This window comes from Phoca vitulina, unplaced genomic scaffold, assembly GCF_004348235.1.
Source record: "Phoca vitulina isolate PV1807 unplaced genomic scaffold, GSC_HSeal_1.0 scaffold17, whole genome shotgun sequence".
Classification (NCBI taxonomy): Eukaryota; Metazoa; Chordata; class Mammalia; order Carnivora; family Phocidae; genus Phoca; species Phoca vitulina.
This window is the reverse complement of record NW_022589720.1, coordinates 5,556,726-5,571,597: the sequence shown is the minus strand read 5'-3', so window position 1 is coordinate 5,571,597 and position 14,872 is coordinate 5,556,726. Positions and strand designations below refer to the sequence as shown.

Genomic DNA, 14,872 nt, shown 5'->3' with positions numbered 1-14,872 from the left:
GGATGGGTTAGCCTGGTGATGGGTATTAAAGAGGGCACGTTCTGCATGGAGCACTGGGTGTTATACGCAAACAATGAATCATGGAACACTATATCTAAAACTAATGATGTAATGTATGGGGATTAACATAATAAAAAAAAAAAACGATCCCACTTACTTCCCCTAACAGAACAGAGAAAACAAATACCTTCTATAAGCCTCTACAAATATTCAGTTCAACACTGCTTAAGTATTTTTGAACCACTTAGGAAAATAAGATGGAAAACAGCAGCACTGTGCTCTTTGCCTACCATTTAATCAACGGGAAAGAGCCCGGCGAAGGGCGTGCTGGCAAACCAGCCAAGTCGGAGGCGCGCCCACAGGTCGTCTGTCTCAGACACAGGTGCCCCCGCAAAGCAGGGGGGCCACAGACCCTGCGACGTACCGCCGACTTCACTGGGGGTTGCTGGGACCATCAAGAACATACCGTTCTGAGGTCCTCCCCACCCAGGAGGCAGCTGCATGGAGCAACCGTCCGCGGGCGGGAGGCCAGCGGCGCAGGGTGGAAGGGGACATGGAGAGGGGCCTGATCCAGTGGAAGTCAACGTCAAAGACGGCGGGCAGGAGGGCACACCGCCCCAGGCCTCCTCTTCTCCCTTCTGCTCGACCCCCCACGACGCCGTCCACACCGCGCTGCCGACCCTCCCTGGGTGCCTGCCACCCTTCTGCGCGCCCGGCCTTCCTCAGGCCACACGCTGATCAGGACGGACAACCCGTGGCACAACTCGCCTTCCTCGGGTTCACTGAAAGGTGCCCTGAGGCACAGCACTGGGCCATGCGAGGGCTTCTCAGGCCTGGTGCCCCCGACGCGTGGGGCTGCCCTGCCCACTGCAGGACGTCGAGCAACATCGCCGGCTTCTCCCCCCTGGATGACAGGAGGATGCCTGCAGCCGGTGGGACGATCAGGGCTGTTTCTGGACGTGGGCTACCGTCCCCTGCGGGTGAAATGGCTCCCAGCAGAGAAGCACCGTGCCGCGGAAGGGAGGCCTCTAGCGTCGGGTCCCCCGCACTGCAATGTGCTGCTCCATCACCAGCCGCTTGGCCGTGAGCAAGGTCCTTCTCATGCTGTGTCTGTTTCTTGTAAAGCAGGAGTGTGACAGTGTCCACCTCAGGGAGCAACGTGGGGTAAGTGAGGTCACGCAGGAAGGGCACGCAGAGCAGGGCCAGGCCCCGTCCTCACGACGCGCATGCGGTCGCTGATACTCTGTGCTGGGCACTGGAGATGCTGATAGCGAGGCTCTGTACTCAGATCAGCCGTAGGGAGAAGCATCAGCCTCGCCCAGAGAGAGGCCTGCCCTCTGCCCTGGGCTCTAGCCATCTCTACAGCCCCAGAAGGTCTCTGTGGCCCGTGGGCTTTGGCCAGCAGAGAGAGTAAAGGGGACGTGGAGAGGGGCCGGATTGGGCTGGATGGCTCAGGAAGGGGCCTCCTCGGGGCCGCGCAGGATCCGTGGTGTCTCTAGAAGTGCTGGAGACCACAGCTCTCGGGCCGAGCTCCAGGGCTGCAGGCTAATGGTCAGCCCTGCCGGCTGCAGGTGACTGAGCCCCAGCAAAATCCGTGGACACAGAGGCTCGGCCCGGCCGCCCCGGTAGCTGATACTCGGCGCCTAGAGCCGCACGTAGCAGCCGAGAGCACTGCCGTCCGCGACTCCGCGGGGAGACAACACGGAAGCTCCAGAGTCGGGAGTTTTCCTGGACGCTTCCCTTGGCTGATGTTGGTCTGTCCTCGTTCCTTGCAGTAAACCACAACCATGACAGGCTGCAGTGGGTTCTGGGGGTCCTCCCGACAAGTCATCAAACCTCGGGGTGGTGGGTGTCAGTGGGGAGGGGTCCCATGTGGACTATGCCTGCCGTCTACGCAGGCTCACTGCCGCGCCTCCTCACAGTGGGACGGTGGACCGACCACCTGCCGGTGGGACCCCTTCCTGGAGCACACCTCCTCAAGCACCGTGAACCTCCTGCCACACTTCTTCAAGTCTAGTGCTCCCTGGGGGGCGACATCGGTGGTGCTGGTGTTGAAAGATGTGAGGCTTCGGTTAACAGGACAGAATAATTTCATTTTAAATCACTGCACTGAACGTTTGGGGCAGGATTTCAAACCCCAGAGGAGGAACGGGCCCAAGTGTCCCTCTTCTGGCAAGGCGTGTGAGGAGAGGGAGACACCTGGCCAGGCCCCCAGCTTAGGCACAGTGGCCAAAAGAGCTGCGACCCCCGGGCCTGGCGGGGGCCTTTCCCAAGCATGGAGCGGACACAGCTGTGCTCCAAGAAACGTGCCCAGGCCGCGAGCTGGGCCAGCTACCCCGCCGGCCACGCCAACAGGGCCGAGGCTCTGCACACTAGGTCTGCCCAGGCCGTGGCGGCGCGGGGAAGGCAGCCGGAACCCGGGCGTTACGTGGGGAGCAGGAGCTGAGAATGTCCCGACTCAAGAGGAGCTTGGAAACAAGGCCGTCAAAGCACACAAAAATAACCAACCCTGAGACATTTGACCAACAAACTCGACACCTGGGAGAGATCGATCCTGAGGAAACGGGAAGTAAGAGGACTCTGAAATAAGTACGTTTAAGACACTCCAGGAGATTTTTAAAAAGCAGGTGGAGAGCAGCAGTAAAACCAAAAGGAATGTCAAAAAACCAAAAGGTAAAAACAGAACAAGTGGATACAAAAAAAAAAAAAAGAGAAAGAAAGAAAGAAAGAAAGAAAATCCAGCAACCAATCTGGAGATGAAGAACTATAGCCTCGCATTAACGACAACACGGAGCGAGCCTGCTCTTGGCAGAGGGCTCGAAGACACGAAGAGCCAAGACAGGCACGACCCCCCCCCCCCCCCCCCGGCCCCGGGAGCTCCCGCCCCCAAAGGGGGGCATAGTCAGTCATCGTAGGTGCTACGGAAAACCTGCAGCAGGGTGAGGGGTGTCGTCAGATGGGGGGCACCTGGAGGTCGGGGAAGGCTGCCCTGACAAGGTCTACAAAGGTACACGGGAGCCACACAACCCATGGGAGAAGAACGTTCCAGACAGGTCGGGGGTCCTTATCCTCATAAATTGGTTCTACTGAAATTGTAATAATAAAAACAAAGCAAACATTACGGGTGAAGTTACAGATGCTGTAGTTATGTTGGAAACGGGTCTGAGGCCACTTGCATCTCATGATTCTGCATGACAAGTCCTGGCTGATACAATTAGAAAATACAATACATGCAAATAGAGTTAATTAAGGATTGGAAAGGGAGAAAAAAATTTTCTTAAATTATCTTAAGATGATAATACTGTCTATATAGATAAGCTGAGACCCTCAGATAGACTAACAGAGCTAATAAGAATTCACCAAGATTGCTGAATACAGATTAATATAAAAAACAACAGTATTCTTATGCATCAATGTTAACCAAATAGAAAAGGTAATTAGAAAAAAAATCCTTTTCATAAAACAAAAAAAAAATGTTAGGTACCTAAGAACAAGTCTAAGTAAAATGACTACTGATTTTATGAAGGGAAAAAAAAAAAAGTCTTCAGACATAAAAGAAAACCGTAATTATTGGACGGACATACCACATCATTCCATGGAAAGGCTCAATACAATATGATAGCAAATCTCTGGATGTTTTTTATAGTATCCTCTTATTATTTCCTAGACGCTTCACATCATTCAAAGCAAAAACTAAGAAATTCCATATAATTTAAATCCAGATCTCAACTGGAGTTTTCACTGAACACGACGAACTGATTCTGTAGTTGATACGGGAAAGCAAGCTCAGAGAATTCGGAACAAAAGGAAAACAGAAGAACAAAGAAAGGATCCTTGCCCTTCCAGACAGTAAGGCCTCTTGAAAAGCCATATCGTTAACCAAGGTGGCGCTGGTGCACGCACAGGCCCCTGGGGGGGCCGCTGTCGGCTGGCGCCCCGTTTCTGTCCCATGTGCGCCGGCTGAAGGCGGGAGGGACAGCGTGTGCCCTGGAACGCGGCGGGGTGAGGCCAGAGCGTGGCGTGTGGACAGAGGGGAGCTGGGGCCAGGAAGGAGCTGGGATCCTGGGGTGCATACCCAGCCCTGCCAGGGGCCTGAAGGGGACCGTGATGGGGACACTGGCCGGGGAGCCTCCCTGACCAGGGGAGCCTCTTCACGGAGCTGCAGGAAAGGACAGGGCCACCACCTCCTCTTCTGTCCACAATAACAGTGTCCTTCAGAGCCAGAGAGACCAAGAGGAGTTCACCTAGTCCAGGCTCTCCCTTTGCAAGAGAAACTGAGGCCAAAACGGGATGATGGCTTGGCTGAGGCCACGAGACCACTTCTTAACAGAACCCGCTGGAAACCTCCCCTTTGGGCTCACTCAGGGCTCTCTCCAACTATGGCATACCAGCAATGCTCTCCTCCTTGACCTGGCACTTGAGCCCTTCTGTGCACGGCCATCTTGAATCTCTCTTCTCCTCTGGCCTCTCCAGCAATTCTCCCTCACTGGTCTTGGTCTCCTAATGTCTTCTCCTCTCTCCACTTCTGGCTCCTGGTCCTCTCCTACCCACCCCTCACTCTGGAGTCCCCACCAACTCTGTGACAGCCCGCGCAGTGCCCAATGCACTCTCTTCCTGGATGGCTACAGAACCCCGTGGCTTTGATTAGGAGCTTGAAGCTAGGCAACTTGTATATCATACCTGTAGCCCAGCCCTGCGCCCTAGGCAACCCAGGGCTTACTCGGGCAGTCCAGAGCATGCACCCACATGGCAGCACACAGAGGGGAGTCCTAAAGAGCTAACATCCTCCAGGTGTAGTGATTTCCTAAGCCAAGAGCCTCCCAGGGTCAACATGGAGAACCATGGGTTCCCAACAGGTGCATGAAACCATCCTATTGATATGACAGAATCAGGTTGATATAAAATCAGTGTCACAGAAGTCTGTGTGTAAGGAGGAAGATCTAGTAATTGACAAAGAGTCCAAGGCAACAACCAGTGTTTGAGAGTTACAGGTAAGGCTCCGATCCCGGAGGGATCCTGGCATAATAGAGAACTCAGGGACCAGGAGAGCATGCAGCCAAATGCAATATGAGGAGTATATCCAGACCCAGCCATCTCAACCAAGTGACAAGGTGAGACTAGGCCCACGCCCTGGCAGCTGGCAGGTCTGAGAAGTCCAAATGGGCGTCGGTCGAGTGACTTCACCCACGGGGCACCGCTAACACAGCTAGTTCAAAAGACCTTCTCAGCCACAGGTCTCCTGTTTCCAGTTTAGGGCCAGGTTTGCGGAACCAAGTATGTCATCAATCAAGCGCATAAAGAAAACACAAAAGACGTTTGAACACCTTACCTGGTCCCAGGGGGAGACGGTGCCTCCAAAGCACATGAACAGGTACCCCATGGCCACGAGACATATCCATATCACCAAGGAGAAAAGGCGGAGCAGCTTCTTAAACACGGACTCGATACAGACGAGGACGAATATCGCAAAGAAAATCGCCAGGGCTGTCGGGACCGTTATTAAAAATGCCACGTGGTCTTCAACTTCCTAAGAGGAAGGAAAATATGGCAAAGGCACAATTTAGCAACACGGTGATACCCACGGTTCATGTCCTCAAATGCCATCAACATTAATCAATGTCAAGTAGATCGAGTTGTAAAAAATTATTCCAGAAGGAGAAGAGTTTGAACGTCTGAAAATTTAAATTTCCCATTAAATCACTATGTTTCTCTATAGAAATAACCCAGTATTGTATATTTAAATTATGCAAAACAGCTACACCATCAAATTTAGATTTTCCCTGATAAATGGAGAAATGGATTTTATTCAAAAGTGAATGTAAGAATATTTACTATAAGGATAAAAATAAGACAAGCAACTTCACTGCCTGAATCAGAGGATCAGAAATGCCCTTGCCTTAGAAAATTAAGTCTTCCAAATGGATTTGAAATGTTTTATTTAAAAATCTAAAAATGGTCTGAGTCTCCCAAGGGATGAGCTTTTATTTTAATGCATGGCAATTAATGTTTTAACGGGATCACATATTAAGAGAAAAGGGTCAGAAAATACTAACTACAGAAGCAAGAGAGCAGGAAACACTTGCAAGAACGTGCCATTTTGCTGGTTTACTTCCCCACTTCTCTGGAGCTCCAGCGGCAAAAAGAAAAGGAGCATCTAGTATTAGCCTCCCTGATGCATTTTTTGAGGTCCACTTTTGCACACTAATGTTCCTTCTCCATCTATCCCTTTCTAGCCACACACGCACAAAAGGAACACTATTTCTATTCTACACAATGTCCACTCAACGTGATAGACGTCATGCTTCCTTTGAATATGGCAGCATGGATTTCAGGCTTTAGCTCTGGCAAAGCGCTGCTAGAAAGTCTCCATGAACAGCACTCCCTGTGGGCTGGAACCCACCAAAATCTTCATCCCTCATCCAAACACAGGTAGCCACTAACGCACCTTGATCAAAGAACCCACATGGCCAGAACCCTAAGAACTTTCATGGAGGCTTTAGAATAGCAAAGACAGTAAAATCCGGGACTTGTGGGACGGTTCTTCCAAATCCCAGAGGTTGGCGAGCCCTTCATCTTCTCTCGTCGGCATGGGGTTCACTCCATCCCGTTAGCAGCTCCAGCTTCACACTGGAGGTGGCCACACCCTAATACCAAACCACTAACCACGGGGACACGGGGAAGCAGAGCAGATCCGCCAAATCACACACAGACTCCAGATTAACGTCGGGGCAAAGAGAGGGCCCTAAGCCCTCCCTCAATTCTCAACTGACTTGGTTTCCCTTTCTCCCCCACCATTACACGTGTTACCTGATACCTGGGGAAAAGACCACCACAAGAACAACCACAACACATAACAAGATACATATTCCCGTGCTAAGCACTCATACGTATATTAACCTCTTTAATATTTACAACACCCCTGTGTGGGGCATAGTGCCTACGCTCTTCCACAGGTGAGGAGAATGAGGCCCCAAGAATGAAAATGAGTCGCTGCAGACGGTGGAGCTGGGGAGGGAGGGGGCCAGGGGTCCGGCTGGGGTCACCGCGGGCTGCCACCACCGCGGTGCTCTGGCCTCTGCTCACGCAGCAGACGGCAAGCGAGACCAAGGGGCAAAATATTGTACGTTTCCAGAACTGGCAGAAGACAAGAGGATCAAATGTGATGTTCTTATTCTCCCCCCACGGCTGTTTTTGCCCATGATTAAGTGCCTGAGTTGTACTCAGACACACTCTGATGATGGCAAAGGGTCTCAGAGGTACAGCAGGGCCGAGCGCTCCCCACACTCCGACCCCACGAACAAACGTGCTCCTGGACGTGACCGCATGTCCTCTGGGAACATCCAACTTGAGATCCCGGCCGCTCGCTGCCCACATTTTGCCGTGAAAACTTAATTGTAAACCTCCCCAAATGAACTTAACTGAACTGTGGAGAGAACGCTGGCCCCTAAGAAACCAGGACGGTTGTGTTCCTCGTGTGACCGTTCACTTACGTCATTAACCCGGTCGGGGAGAAACAATCGTTGACTTCACTGGCTCTCGTTTCTCCGGGAAAGACTGAAAATGGGGGGAAAATATGCATGACGGTAAGGTGAAAATTAGTACGTGAAGGCACGGAAAGGATCAGGAAGCGGGGGAAAGCGGCACTACCTGGCCTCTCCTGGCACTTCTCTCAGAAGGGATCTAACTGGAAACAAGACAAAGACCCAAGGTCTGCTCACGCCGGGTACAGTACATATAGTCAGACTTGATACCATTTCAGGTCTTAAGTACTGGAGTCTCTATCTCATTTCCTTTTGAATTTCAGGGTCCCCATCACTGAGAAGTGCCTTTTCTGGGCTGAGGGTGACTTCCCCATTCAGCACAGCAAACACAGCATCTGGGTTGCAGAATACTTTGAAGGGTCCACAAATGTGTTTTAATTTCTTTTAGAATCAAAACAAACAAAAAAGCTCTTAGGGTCAAAGGTTACATACATGTTGATGCTAACACATTGTAAACTATAATTCTGAATTCATTTCGAGGGAGGAAGGGGACTTCCAAGGCTCCTAAGTTTGCATGAGACTGTCTTGACAGTCTTGTCTTGACATGACACACCATGATCCCAGGGGGCTGGTGTTGTATCCTGGGGGCAGATGCACTGCAGGATGGGCTGGATCCAGCACAGCGGAGAACTTCAGCTTCATCCAGCATCCCCCAGCCTGGGAGGCGAGCCGGGGTCCCCGGCCAATGCCTCCTGCTGTCTTCTCAGCTGCTGCTCATGAGGCTGCTGGCCCTAACCACCGCCCAACCTGAGCCCAGGGAAGAATTCAGCTCTTCCCAAAAGAGGACAGCCAGCAATTGATTCTGCATTTGCCTTCTGAACTCAAACTCCAAACAAGTTTTAATAGGGACTTCTCCACAAAATAGGATCTTTTATAGGGTGTCAAGGAAAAAAACAGTGGAGCATTCATTAAAGAATGTATAAGCTTAGGGTCCACATTCTTTCCCAGTCCTACTGCTGGCATCACGTGTCTCTCTCCCCCAGGGGAAGTAAATGAAATGCAGGAATGCCCTCAGTCCCTGGGCCACGGGCTCTCTTCCCTCCCCTGGTCCATTCCCAGCGGACAGGATGATGAAAAAAGCCACAGAGGCAGACCCCGTGGCTGTTTTCTTCAGAGCTACTCCAGTTTTCAAAATTCAGAGCATAAAACAAACAACATAGCTTAAAATAAAGTGAACTAAAACATTAAAAACACTGTCAATCTCAATGAAATATGCTTATGCATCCCAACCCCCACTTCCCTTCCTGGAAACAAAAATTCACCGTACAACACAAACTAGGTGAAATGTTTGAAAATGTCTTTATTAGTAGTCAAACACCTTTAAGACACGCCTTAAATAGGTAAAAAAACAAAAACAACAACAAAAAAAAACTCCATACAACACAAACTAAGTGAAACATACAAAAATGCCCTCATTGCTCCTAAAATTTACTAAAAAAATGCCTTTAAAAATGTTTTTAAAAGTACCTTACAATGCAAACTAAATGAAACACATGAAAATGCCTTTTCAAAGGGAGATCTTGAGCATGGTATCATCTATTTAATGATAATGGGTCCCTCTTGCTCATTCCCTTCAAACATCTTATCCTTTCGTTTTCAATGCATTTTCTAGTAATTTTGGATGGCTTCTAATTGCTAAGCCTATTAAATACCCATCGCTTTCACGTATTATGTGACAGCTCTTTTGTTTCTTAGAGGCTTTTCCACAGAGCAACAGATTATCTATATTTTCATTCTTTTCCACTTGTATTTTTCATTTTTTTGTTAAACAGTACTATTTTTAATTTACATGGTAAAGGACAGTCTCATGCAAAACACTGCTTTTCTATAAAAAAAAAAAAAAAAAACTTTGAAGTCCAACAGACTGAAGGTAGGGTCCCATCCCCACTTCTGCGTGACTCGGGGTGAGCACTGCGTTTCCCTAAGCCTGTTTCTTCATGTAAAAAGCAACACGGGTACTGCAAGGCTGGTGGGCACTGAGTACATACAGGTGCACAAGAAACAACGAGACTATCATCACGAGGGCCATCATGGCCTTTTCTCCTCAAATCTCAATACTTTCTCACCAAGGCTGGTCTGACTGTTCATTATTGGAATGATGCCCATTTTGCACTCTAAATAATAATTTATCACCACAAATTATTTTGAAAGTTTGTCACTGGGCAAAAGTAAACCAGATTTTAGCTATAATATACATTTGACTACAGATACATATTTTCATTCATTCATATATATGTATGTGTGTGATATAATAGAAAATGTATTTTTCATTCTTTTCCACATAGAGAGTCATACTCCATTTTATCATGAGGTATGAAAGGAATAAACAAAAATTCTGATTAAATAATCCTATAAAACTGTGGTGAAATAAATCAAAGATCTCAATAAATGGAGAGATATTCCATGCTCGTGGATAGGAAGACAATAATGTCAAGATGTAAATTCTTCCCAAATTAATCTATAGAGTCAGTGCAATCCCAGTTAAAATCCCAGCCAGTTATTTTGTAGATATCAACACATCGATTCTAAAGTTTACATGGGGAGACAAAGCACCCAGAATAGCAAACACAATGTTGAAGGACAAGAAAAAATTTGGAGGACTGACCCTACTTGACTTCCAGCTTTGCGATAAAACTACAGTAATTAAGACAGGGATGGTACCGGCAGAAGAACAGACAAATAGATCAAGAGAATGAAATAGACCCACATAAATGTAGTCAAATGATATCTGACAAAAGGAACAAAGACAATTCAATGGAGAAACAATAGTCTTTTCAGCAAAACATCTTAGAACAACTAAATAGACATCCATATACAAAAAAATTCTAGACACATACTTTATACCTTTCATAAAAATTAACCCCAAATGGATCCCAGCACAGATCTAAATGTAAAATGCAAAAGTAATCCTGAAAACTTCTGAAAGCTTTCCCCTATACCCAGACCTTGGGCAATTTGTCATAATGAATAAATAATCAATAACATACACATATTTTTAAAATAAACACAAAAATTGGGCGCCTGGGTGGCTCAGTTGGTTAAGCGACTGCCTTCGGCTCAGGTCATGATCCTGGAGTCCCTGGGTCGAGTCCCGCATCGGGCTCCCTGCTCGGCAGGGAGTCTGCTTCTCCCTCTGACCCTCCCCCCTCTCATGTACTCGCTCTCTCTCGTTCTCTCTCTCTCAAATAAATAAATAAAATCTTTAAAATAAAAAAAAAAATAAAATAAAATAAAAAATAAACACAAAAATTATAGGTATGTGTAAGAAGAACCAGTTTGCACCTGCTTAGAAAGATGTATCTTCCAATACTTGCAACTCAGTAAGTTACTTGTTAGGTACACACAAAAATATGGCCTAAGGTCTTGACCATATTTACTTATTCTCGGCTCCTATTATACAGGCCAGCATTCTCACTCACATTTTAAGAATATGGATAAAGACATGAAATAAGCGTGTTTTACATAAGAAATTGTTCCCATGGGGCATCAAACTTTAAAGAACTCTCCTTTCTACAACTAGACTCCAAATAATATTCCTGAAGGATTGCTAGTCTCTAGAAGCGGTAGACAAGATCTCCAACTCACTTCCCTACCCATCCCCATAAAAAAACAAAAAACAAAAAAACACAGAAAATATGAGTGCTGAACCCTCAGCAGGGGTGGGTAAGTAGACAGGAAGTCTAGACCACAAAAGCCAGGGGCAGCTGGGAGGAGGAAGGACCAGCATTGCTCTGTAGACAGTAGGTGCCCTGGAGATACCAAGGCTGAGAACCTCAGCAGTATGTAGATCCACAGGACAGCAAGTGGGGACAAAGGGAGCCAGAAGAAACCTCAACTGGGGCACATTCCAGCTATCTTGGAAAGAGGAGCTAACTATTCTTAGGTAAAATCTTTCCCACTTAGAACCACAGTATTCCAAGCAATTAAAATCAGTCATCATCTTAAAACAAAAATTGCCAAAAATGAGCAGTCACTAAGAACGAGGGTCCACGAAAATAAATGGTTTAGACTCTCAAGGACTGCAGACATTGAAAGTGACAGCCAGAGAATACAGAATAGCTGTATTTGACACATTTAAAGAAATAAAGGATGCACTTTCAAGGCTGATCATACAACAGAAATTAATCAGGTACAAACACACAGAGAATGGAACCTGTAAAACTCATCAATATAATCATGTAAATAAATAAAAGCTCAACCACTGAAACAGAAAAAATAAATATGGAAACAAAAAACAGAAAAAAACAATAGTTAAAAAGAAAATCAGTGAACTAGAAGATAAACCAAAGAGTTTATGTACAATGCAACAAAAGAATATAAATATTCCTTTATAATATGTAAGAAATAAAAATTATTAAAAAGCCTAAGACACAGAGAATAGAATAAAATGAATAAGAATGTATTAACATGTCTGATTGGAGTTCCCAAGTTACAAAATGAAGAGACTTGAGGACATAAAATATCTAAAGAGAGATCAGTTGAGGATGTCCAATACTCATGAAAAACCATGAATCTACAACTCCAGCCAGTTAGGCAAAAAGAAATACAAACATATATACAAGATGGTAAAAATGCAAAATATTAGAGATAAAGAAAAAATCCTAAGAGTGGACAAAGAGAAAGGAAGGACCGCCCACAAAGAAAACAGTTCGCAGGAGAGCAGAAATTTCAACAGTACAAGACAGTGAAGACAGATTATTGAGCAAAAAAAACAGTCAACCTTATATCACCAAGAAAACGTGTGTTTTTTTATAGTAAGAGCAAAAATGCAAACATTTACAAAAAATTATTTTTTAAACAGGGATTTACCATGGAGAAACCTGCTCTAAAAGAACTTCTAAGAAATTATATAATCCTAAAAAGACCGTATGATATGGAAGAAGGAGGTGAACAAATATAATGGTAAATACATTGGCACAACCAAACACACACTGTCTATCTGAAACAATGAGAGTCTAATTTCTAGGCTTAAAAAGACAGAATTGAACTATGCATTAAGTAAAAAATAAAAACTTTAAGGGTAAAGATAAAATGATAAAATGCTCAATTCCAAGGCAATGATAATAATTTTAAACATCTATGAACTCATAAAATAGCCTCAAAATGTATAAAGCAAATATATATAGACCTAGGTAGAGAAGTAAATTAATCTACCAAGAGCAGATTTCATCATCTCTAACCAGCTACTGATAGATCAAGCAAACAAAAGTAAAAACAAAACAAAATTTAAAAGATGCAAATATCTGAATATAATAATTAATAAGCCTGACCTATTGGTAAATAAAGAATTCCACATCCAACCTTAGAGACAACATTAATCTTCTCGTGTGCACATGGAATATTTATAAAAATCATATACTAGGCAACTTGCAAAAAGTGTCAAAGAAGAGGTATCACAGAGACCCATGTTCTATGATCACAGTTTTAAATTAGAAGTTTATAAGAAAAACATAATTAAAAATTAATCACCTATTGGTAACACAAAAAGCACAACTCTAAACTGAAACAAAAACTGAACAGAAGAGGAATCTGTGTCACATTTGGGAGGTGGAAATGGAGCAAGTCCTCACCTCAAGTCTTCAAAGTCAGATAGGATTATGGGCAGTCACAGAGGTCCAGGCAAGGCTTCAGCTCGTCCTCACTGCCCCCGCCTCATACCCTGCTCCTCTGCCCAATTTCTAACCACTGGTGAACAGTGGTCCAGCAGACACGTGGCTGCGGAAGCACAGAGGTAGTAGCTACACAGAAGTAACGGATTCCCAGAAACCTCTCCACTGAGTCTGTCCATCTTGGCTGCCTATGGGGTGACTAGCCACGTTTGGCTTCATAAATTCCCTGAAAGGGCCCATTTCTCTACCTAAACCAGTGCTTGAGGAAGAATTCTTCATGATTCTGCAGATAATTACTCTCATTTTGAGAAACAGTTGCTGGCTTATTACCAACCCCAAAAGGGACTGAACACTAACCATGCACCATCACCAAGTCTCCACGCAATCCAATCTGCTCATGTTTATGGGACTGTTTTGTGACCCACCAAGCATGAAGCTGGATGGGCACAGTAGCATCCCATCAGCAAATGGAGGTGGGCTGCATGAGCGAGGGCTCAGGTAGACTCTGAAGGCACAAGTAAGTTGCATGAGCAAATGTCACAGGTACTCATAGGCGCTGGGCCTGCCACACCGCCTACCTTGTCTCTCTCAATCTGCACCTATGTCCTCATGCAGAGTTCCCTATGACCTGCTGCCTGAGGCAATAAAAATCCAGGTCTGAATGATGTCTGGTTCTGCAGAATATATTGGGGCCACCTAAAAGAAGACAATCGAAGCACTGTAACTCTGAGCCCCTTAAATGCGTCATCCTCTGGAGGTCCAGCCAGCCATCCATGGCAGGTCAATTACAACTGATAGAAGGTGCAGAGATTTGTTTTCACTTGAATTGAACCTCCTTTGGATATGGGTTTGCTTTCCTGTCCGTAATGCTTCCACCCAAACCACCATACATGGACTTTCCCCATGTGCTCTCCACTCACAAGGTATTTCACAGAGCATGGCTTCTGACAGAAGCATTCATTTTACAGCAAATGATGCATGACGATGAGCTTATGTTCTTGGAATTCACTGATCTAACCCTGTTCCTCATCGCCCTAAAGCAGCTTCCTTCTCAGAAGGAGAGAATGAGCTTCTAAAGACTCAGTGAGGGGTGCCAGCCTATGGGCAACACCGGGTCAGCTGGGAGATACCCCCTAGGACAAAAAAGATGCGTGGAAACAGCCAGCAATGCAAGGCACTGACTGCCGCCACCGCCAGGACCCACGCGGGTCTGGGAATCAAGGGGTGGAGAGAGGAGCGGCTACCCACTCTTGTAAACTAGCATTCCCAGTCCTGTAAATGTAGGCTGTTCCAGTTTTGAGGGCTTAGATGCCAAAGGAGGACAGCCTCCACCAGGGGACTCAATAATGTTTCCATTAAACTGGATACAGAGATTGCTCTCTGGCTACTCTAGGCGGCTAATGTCACCGAACCAGTGGGTAGAAAAGAGCTTTTAGTACGGTTGGGGTGACTGATGGACACTATCAAGAAAAACTGGGTTGCTCACACACGATGCGGGCAGGGAAGGGGAGAGAATGACAAAACGCTGATTGTAGGGTGTCTCTTTTGCTCCCATATCCCGGGATAAAAGTTCACGGAAACAACAAATACGGTCTATTTGCAAAGTGCCAGGTGAAGCAACTGTTTATGTCACCCCACCTGCCAAGGAAATATGACCAGATAAGATGCTTGCACTGGGCACAAGGAATACGGAACGGGCAGTAGGGGGACGTTAGAATACCA

The 14,872-nt window shown here is 46.3% G+C and overlaps 1 protein-coding gene across 2 annotated transcripts in view; it reads right to left on the bottom strand.

Annotated features, from left to right (window-relative positions):
* Positions 1-14,872, bottom strand: part of ADCY2 (adenylate cyclase 2) — a 394,262-nt gene that overhangs the window by 365,740 nt on the left and 13,650 nt on the right. For both annotated transcript variants that reach the window (XM_032415329.1, XM_032415327.1), the window contains exon 2: positions 5,330-5,527. In XM_032415329.1, coding sequence (XP_032271220.1) covers positions 5,330-5,380 — 51 coding nt within the window. In that variant the 5' untranslated portion in view covers positions 5,381-5,527. The remainder of the gene's footprint in view (positions 1-5,329; positions 5,528-14,872) is intronic.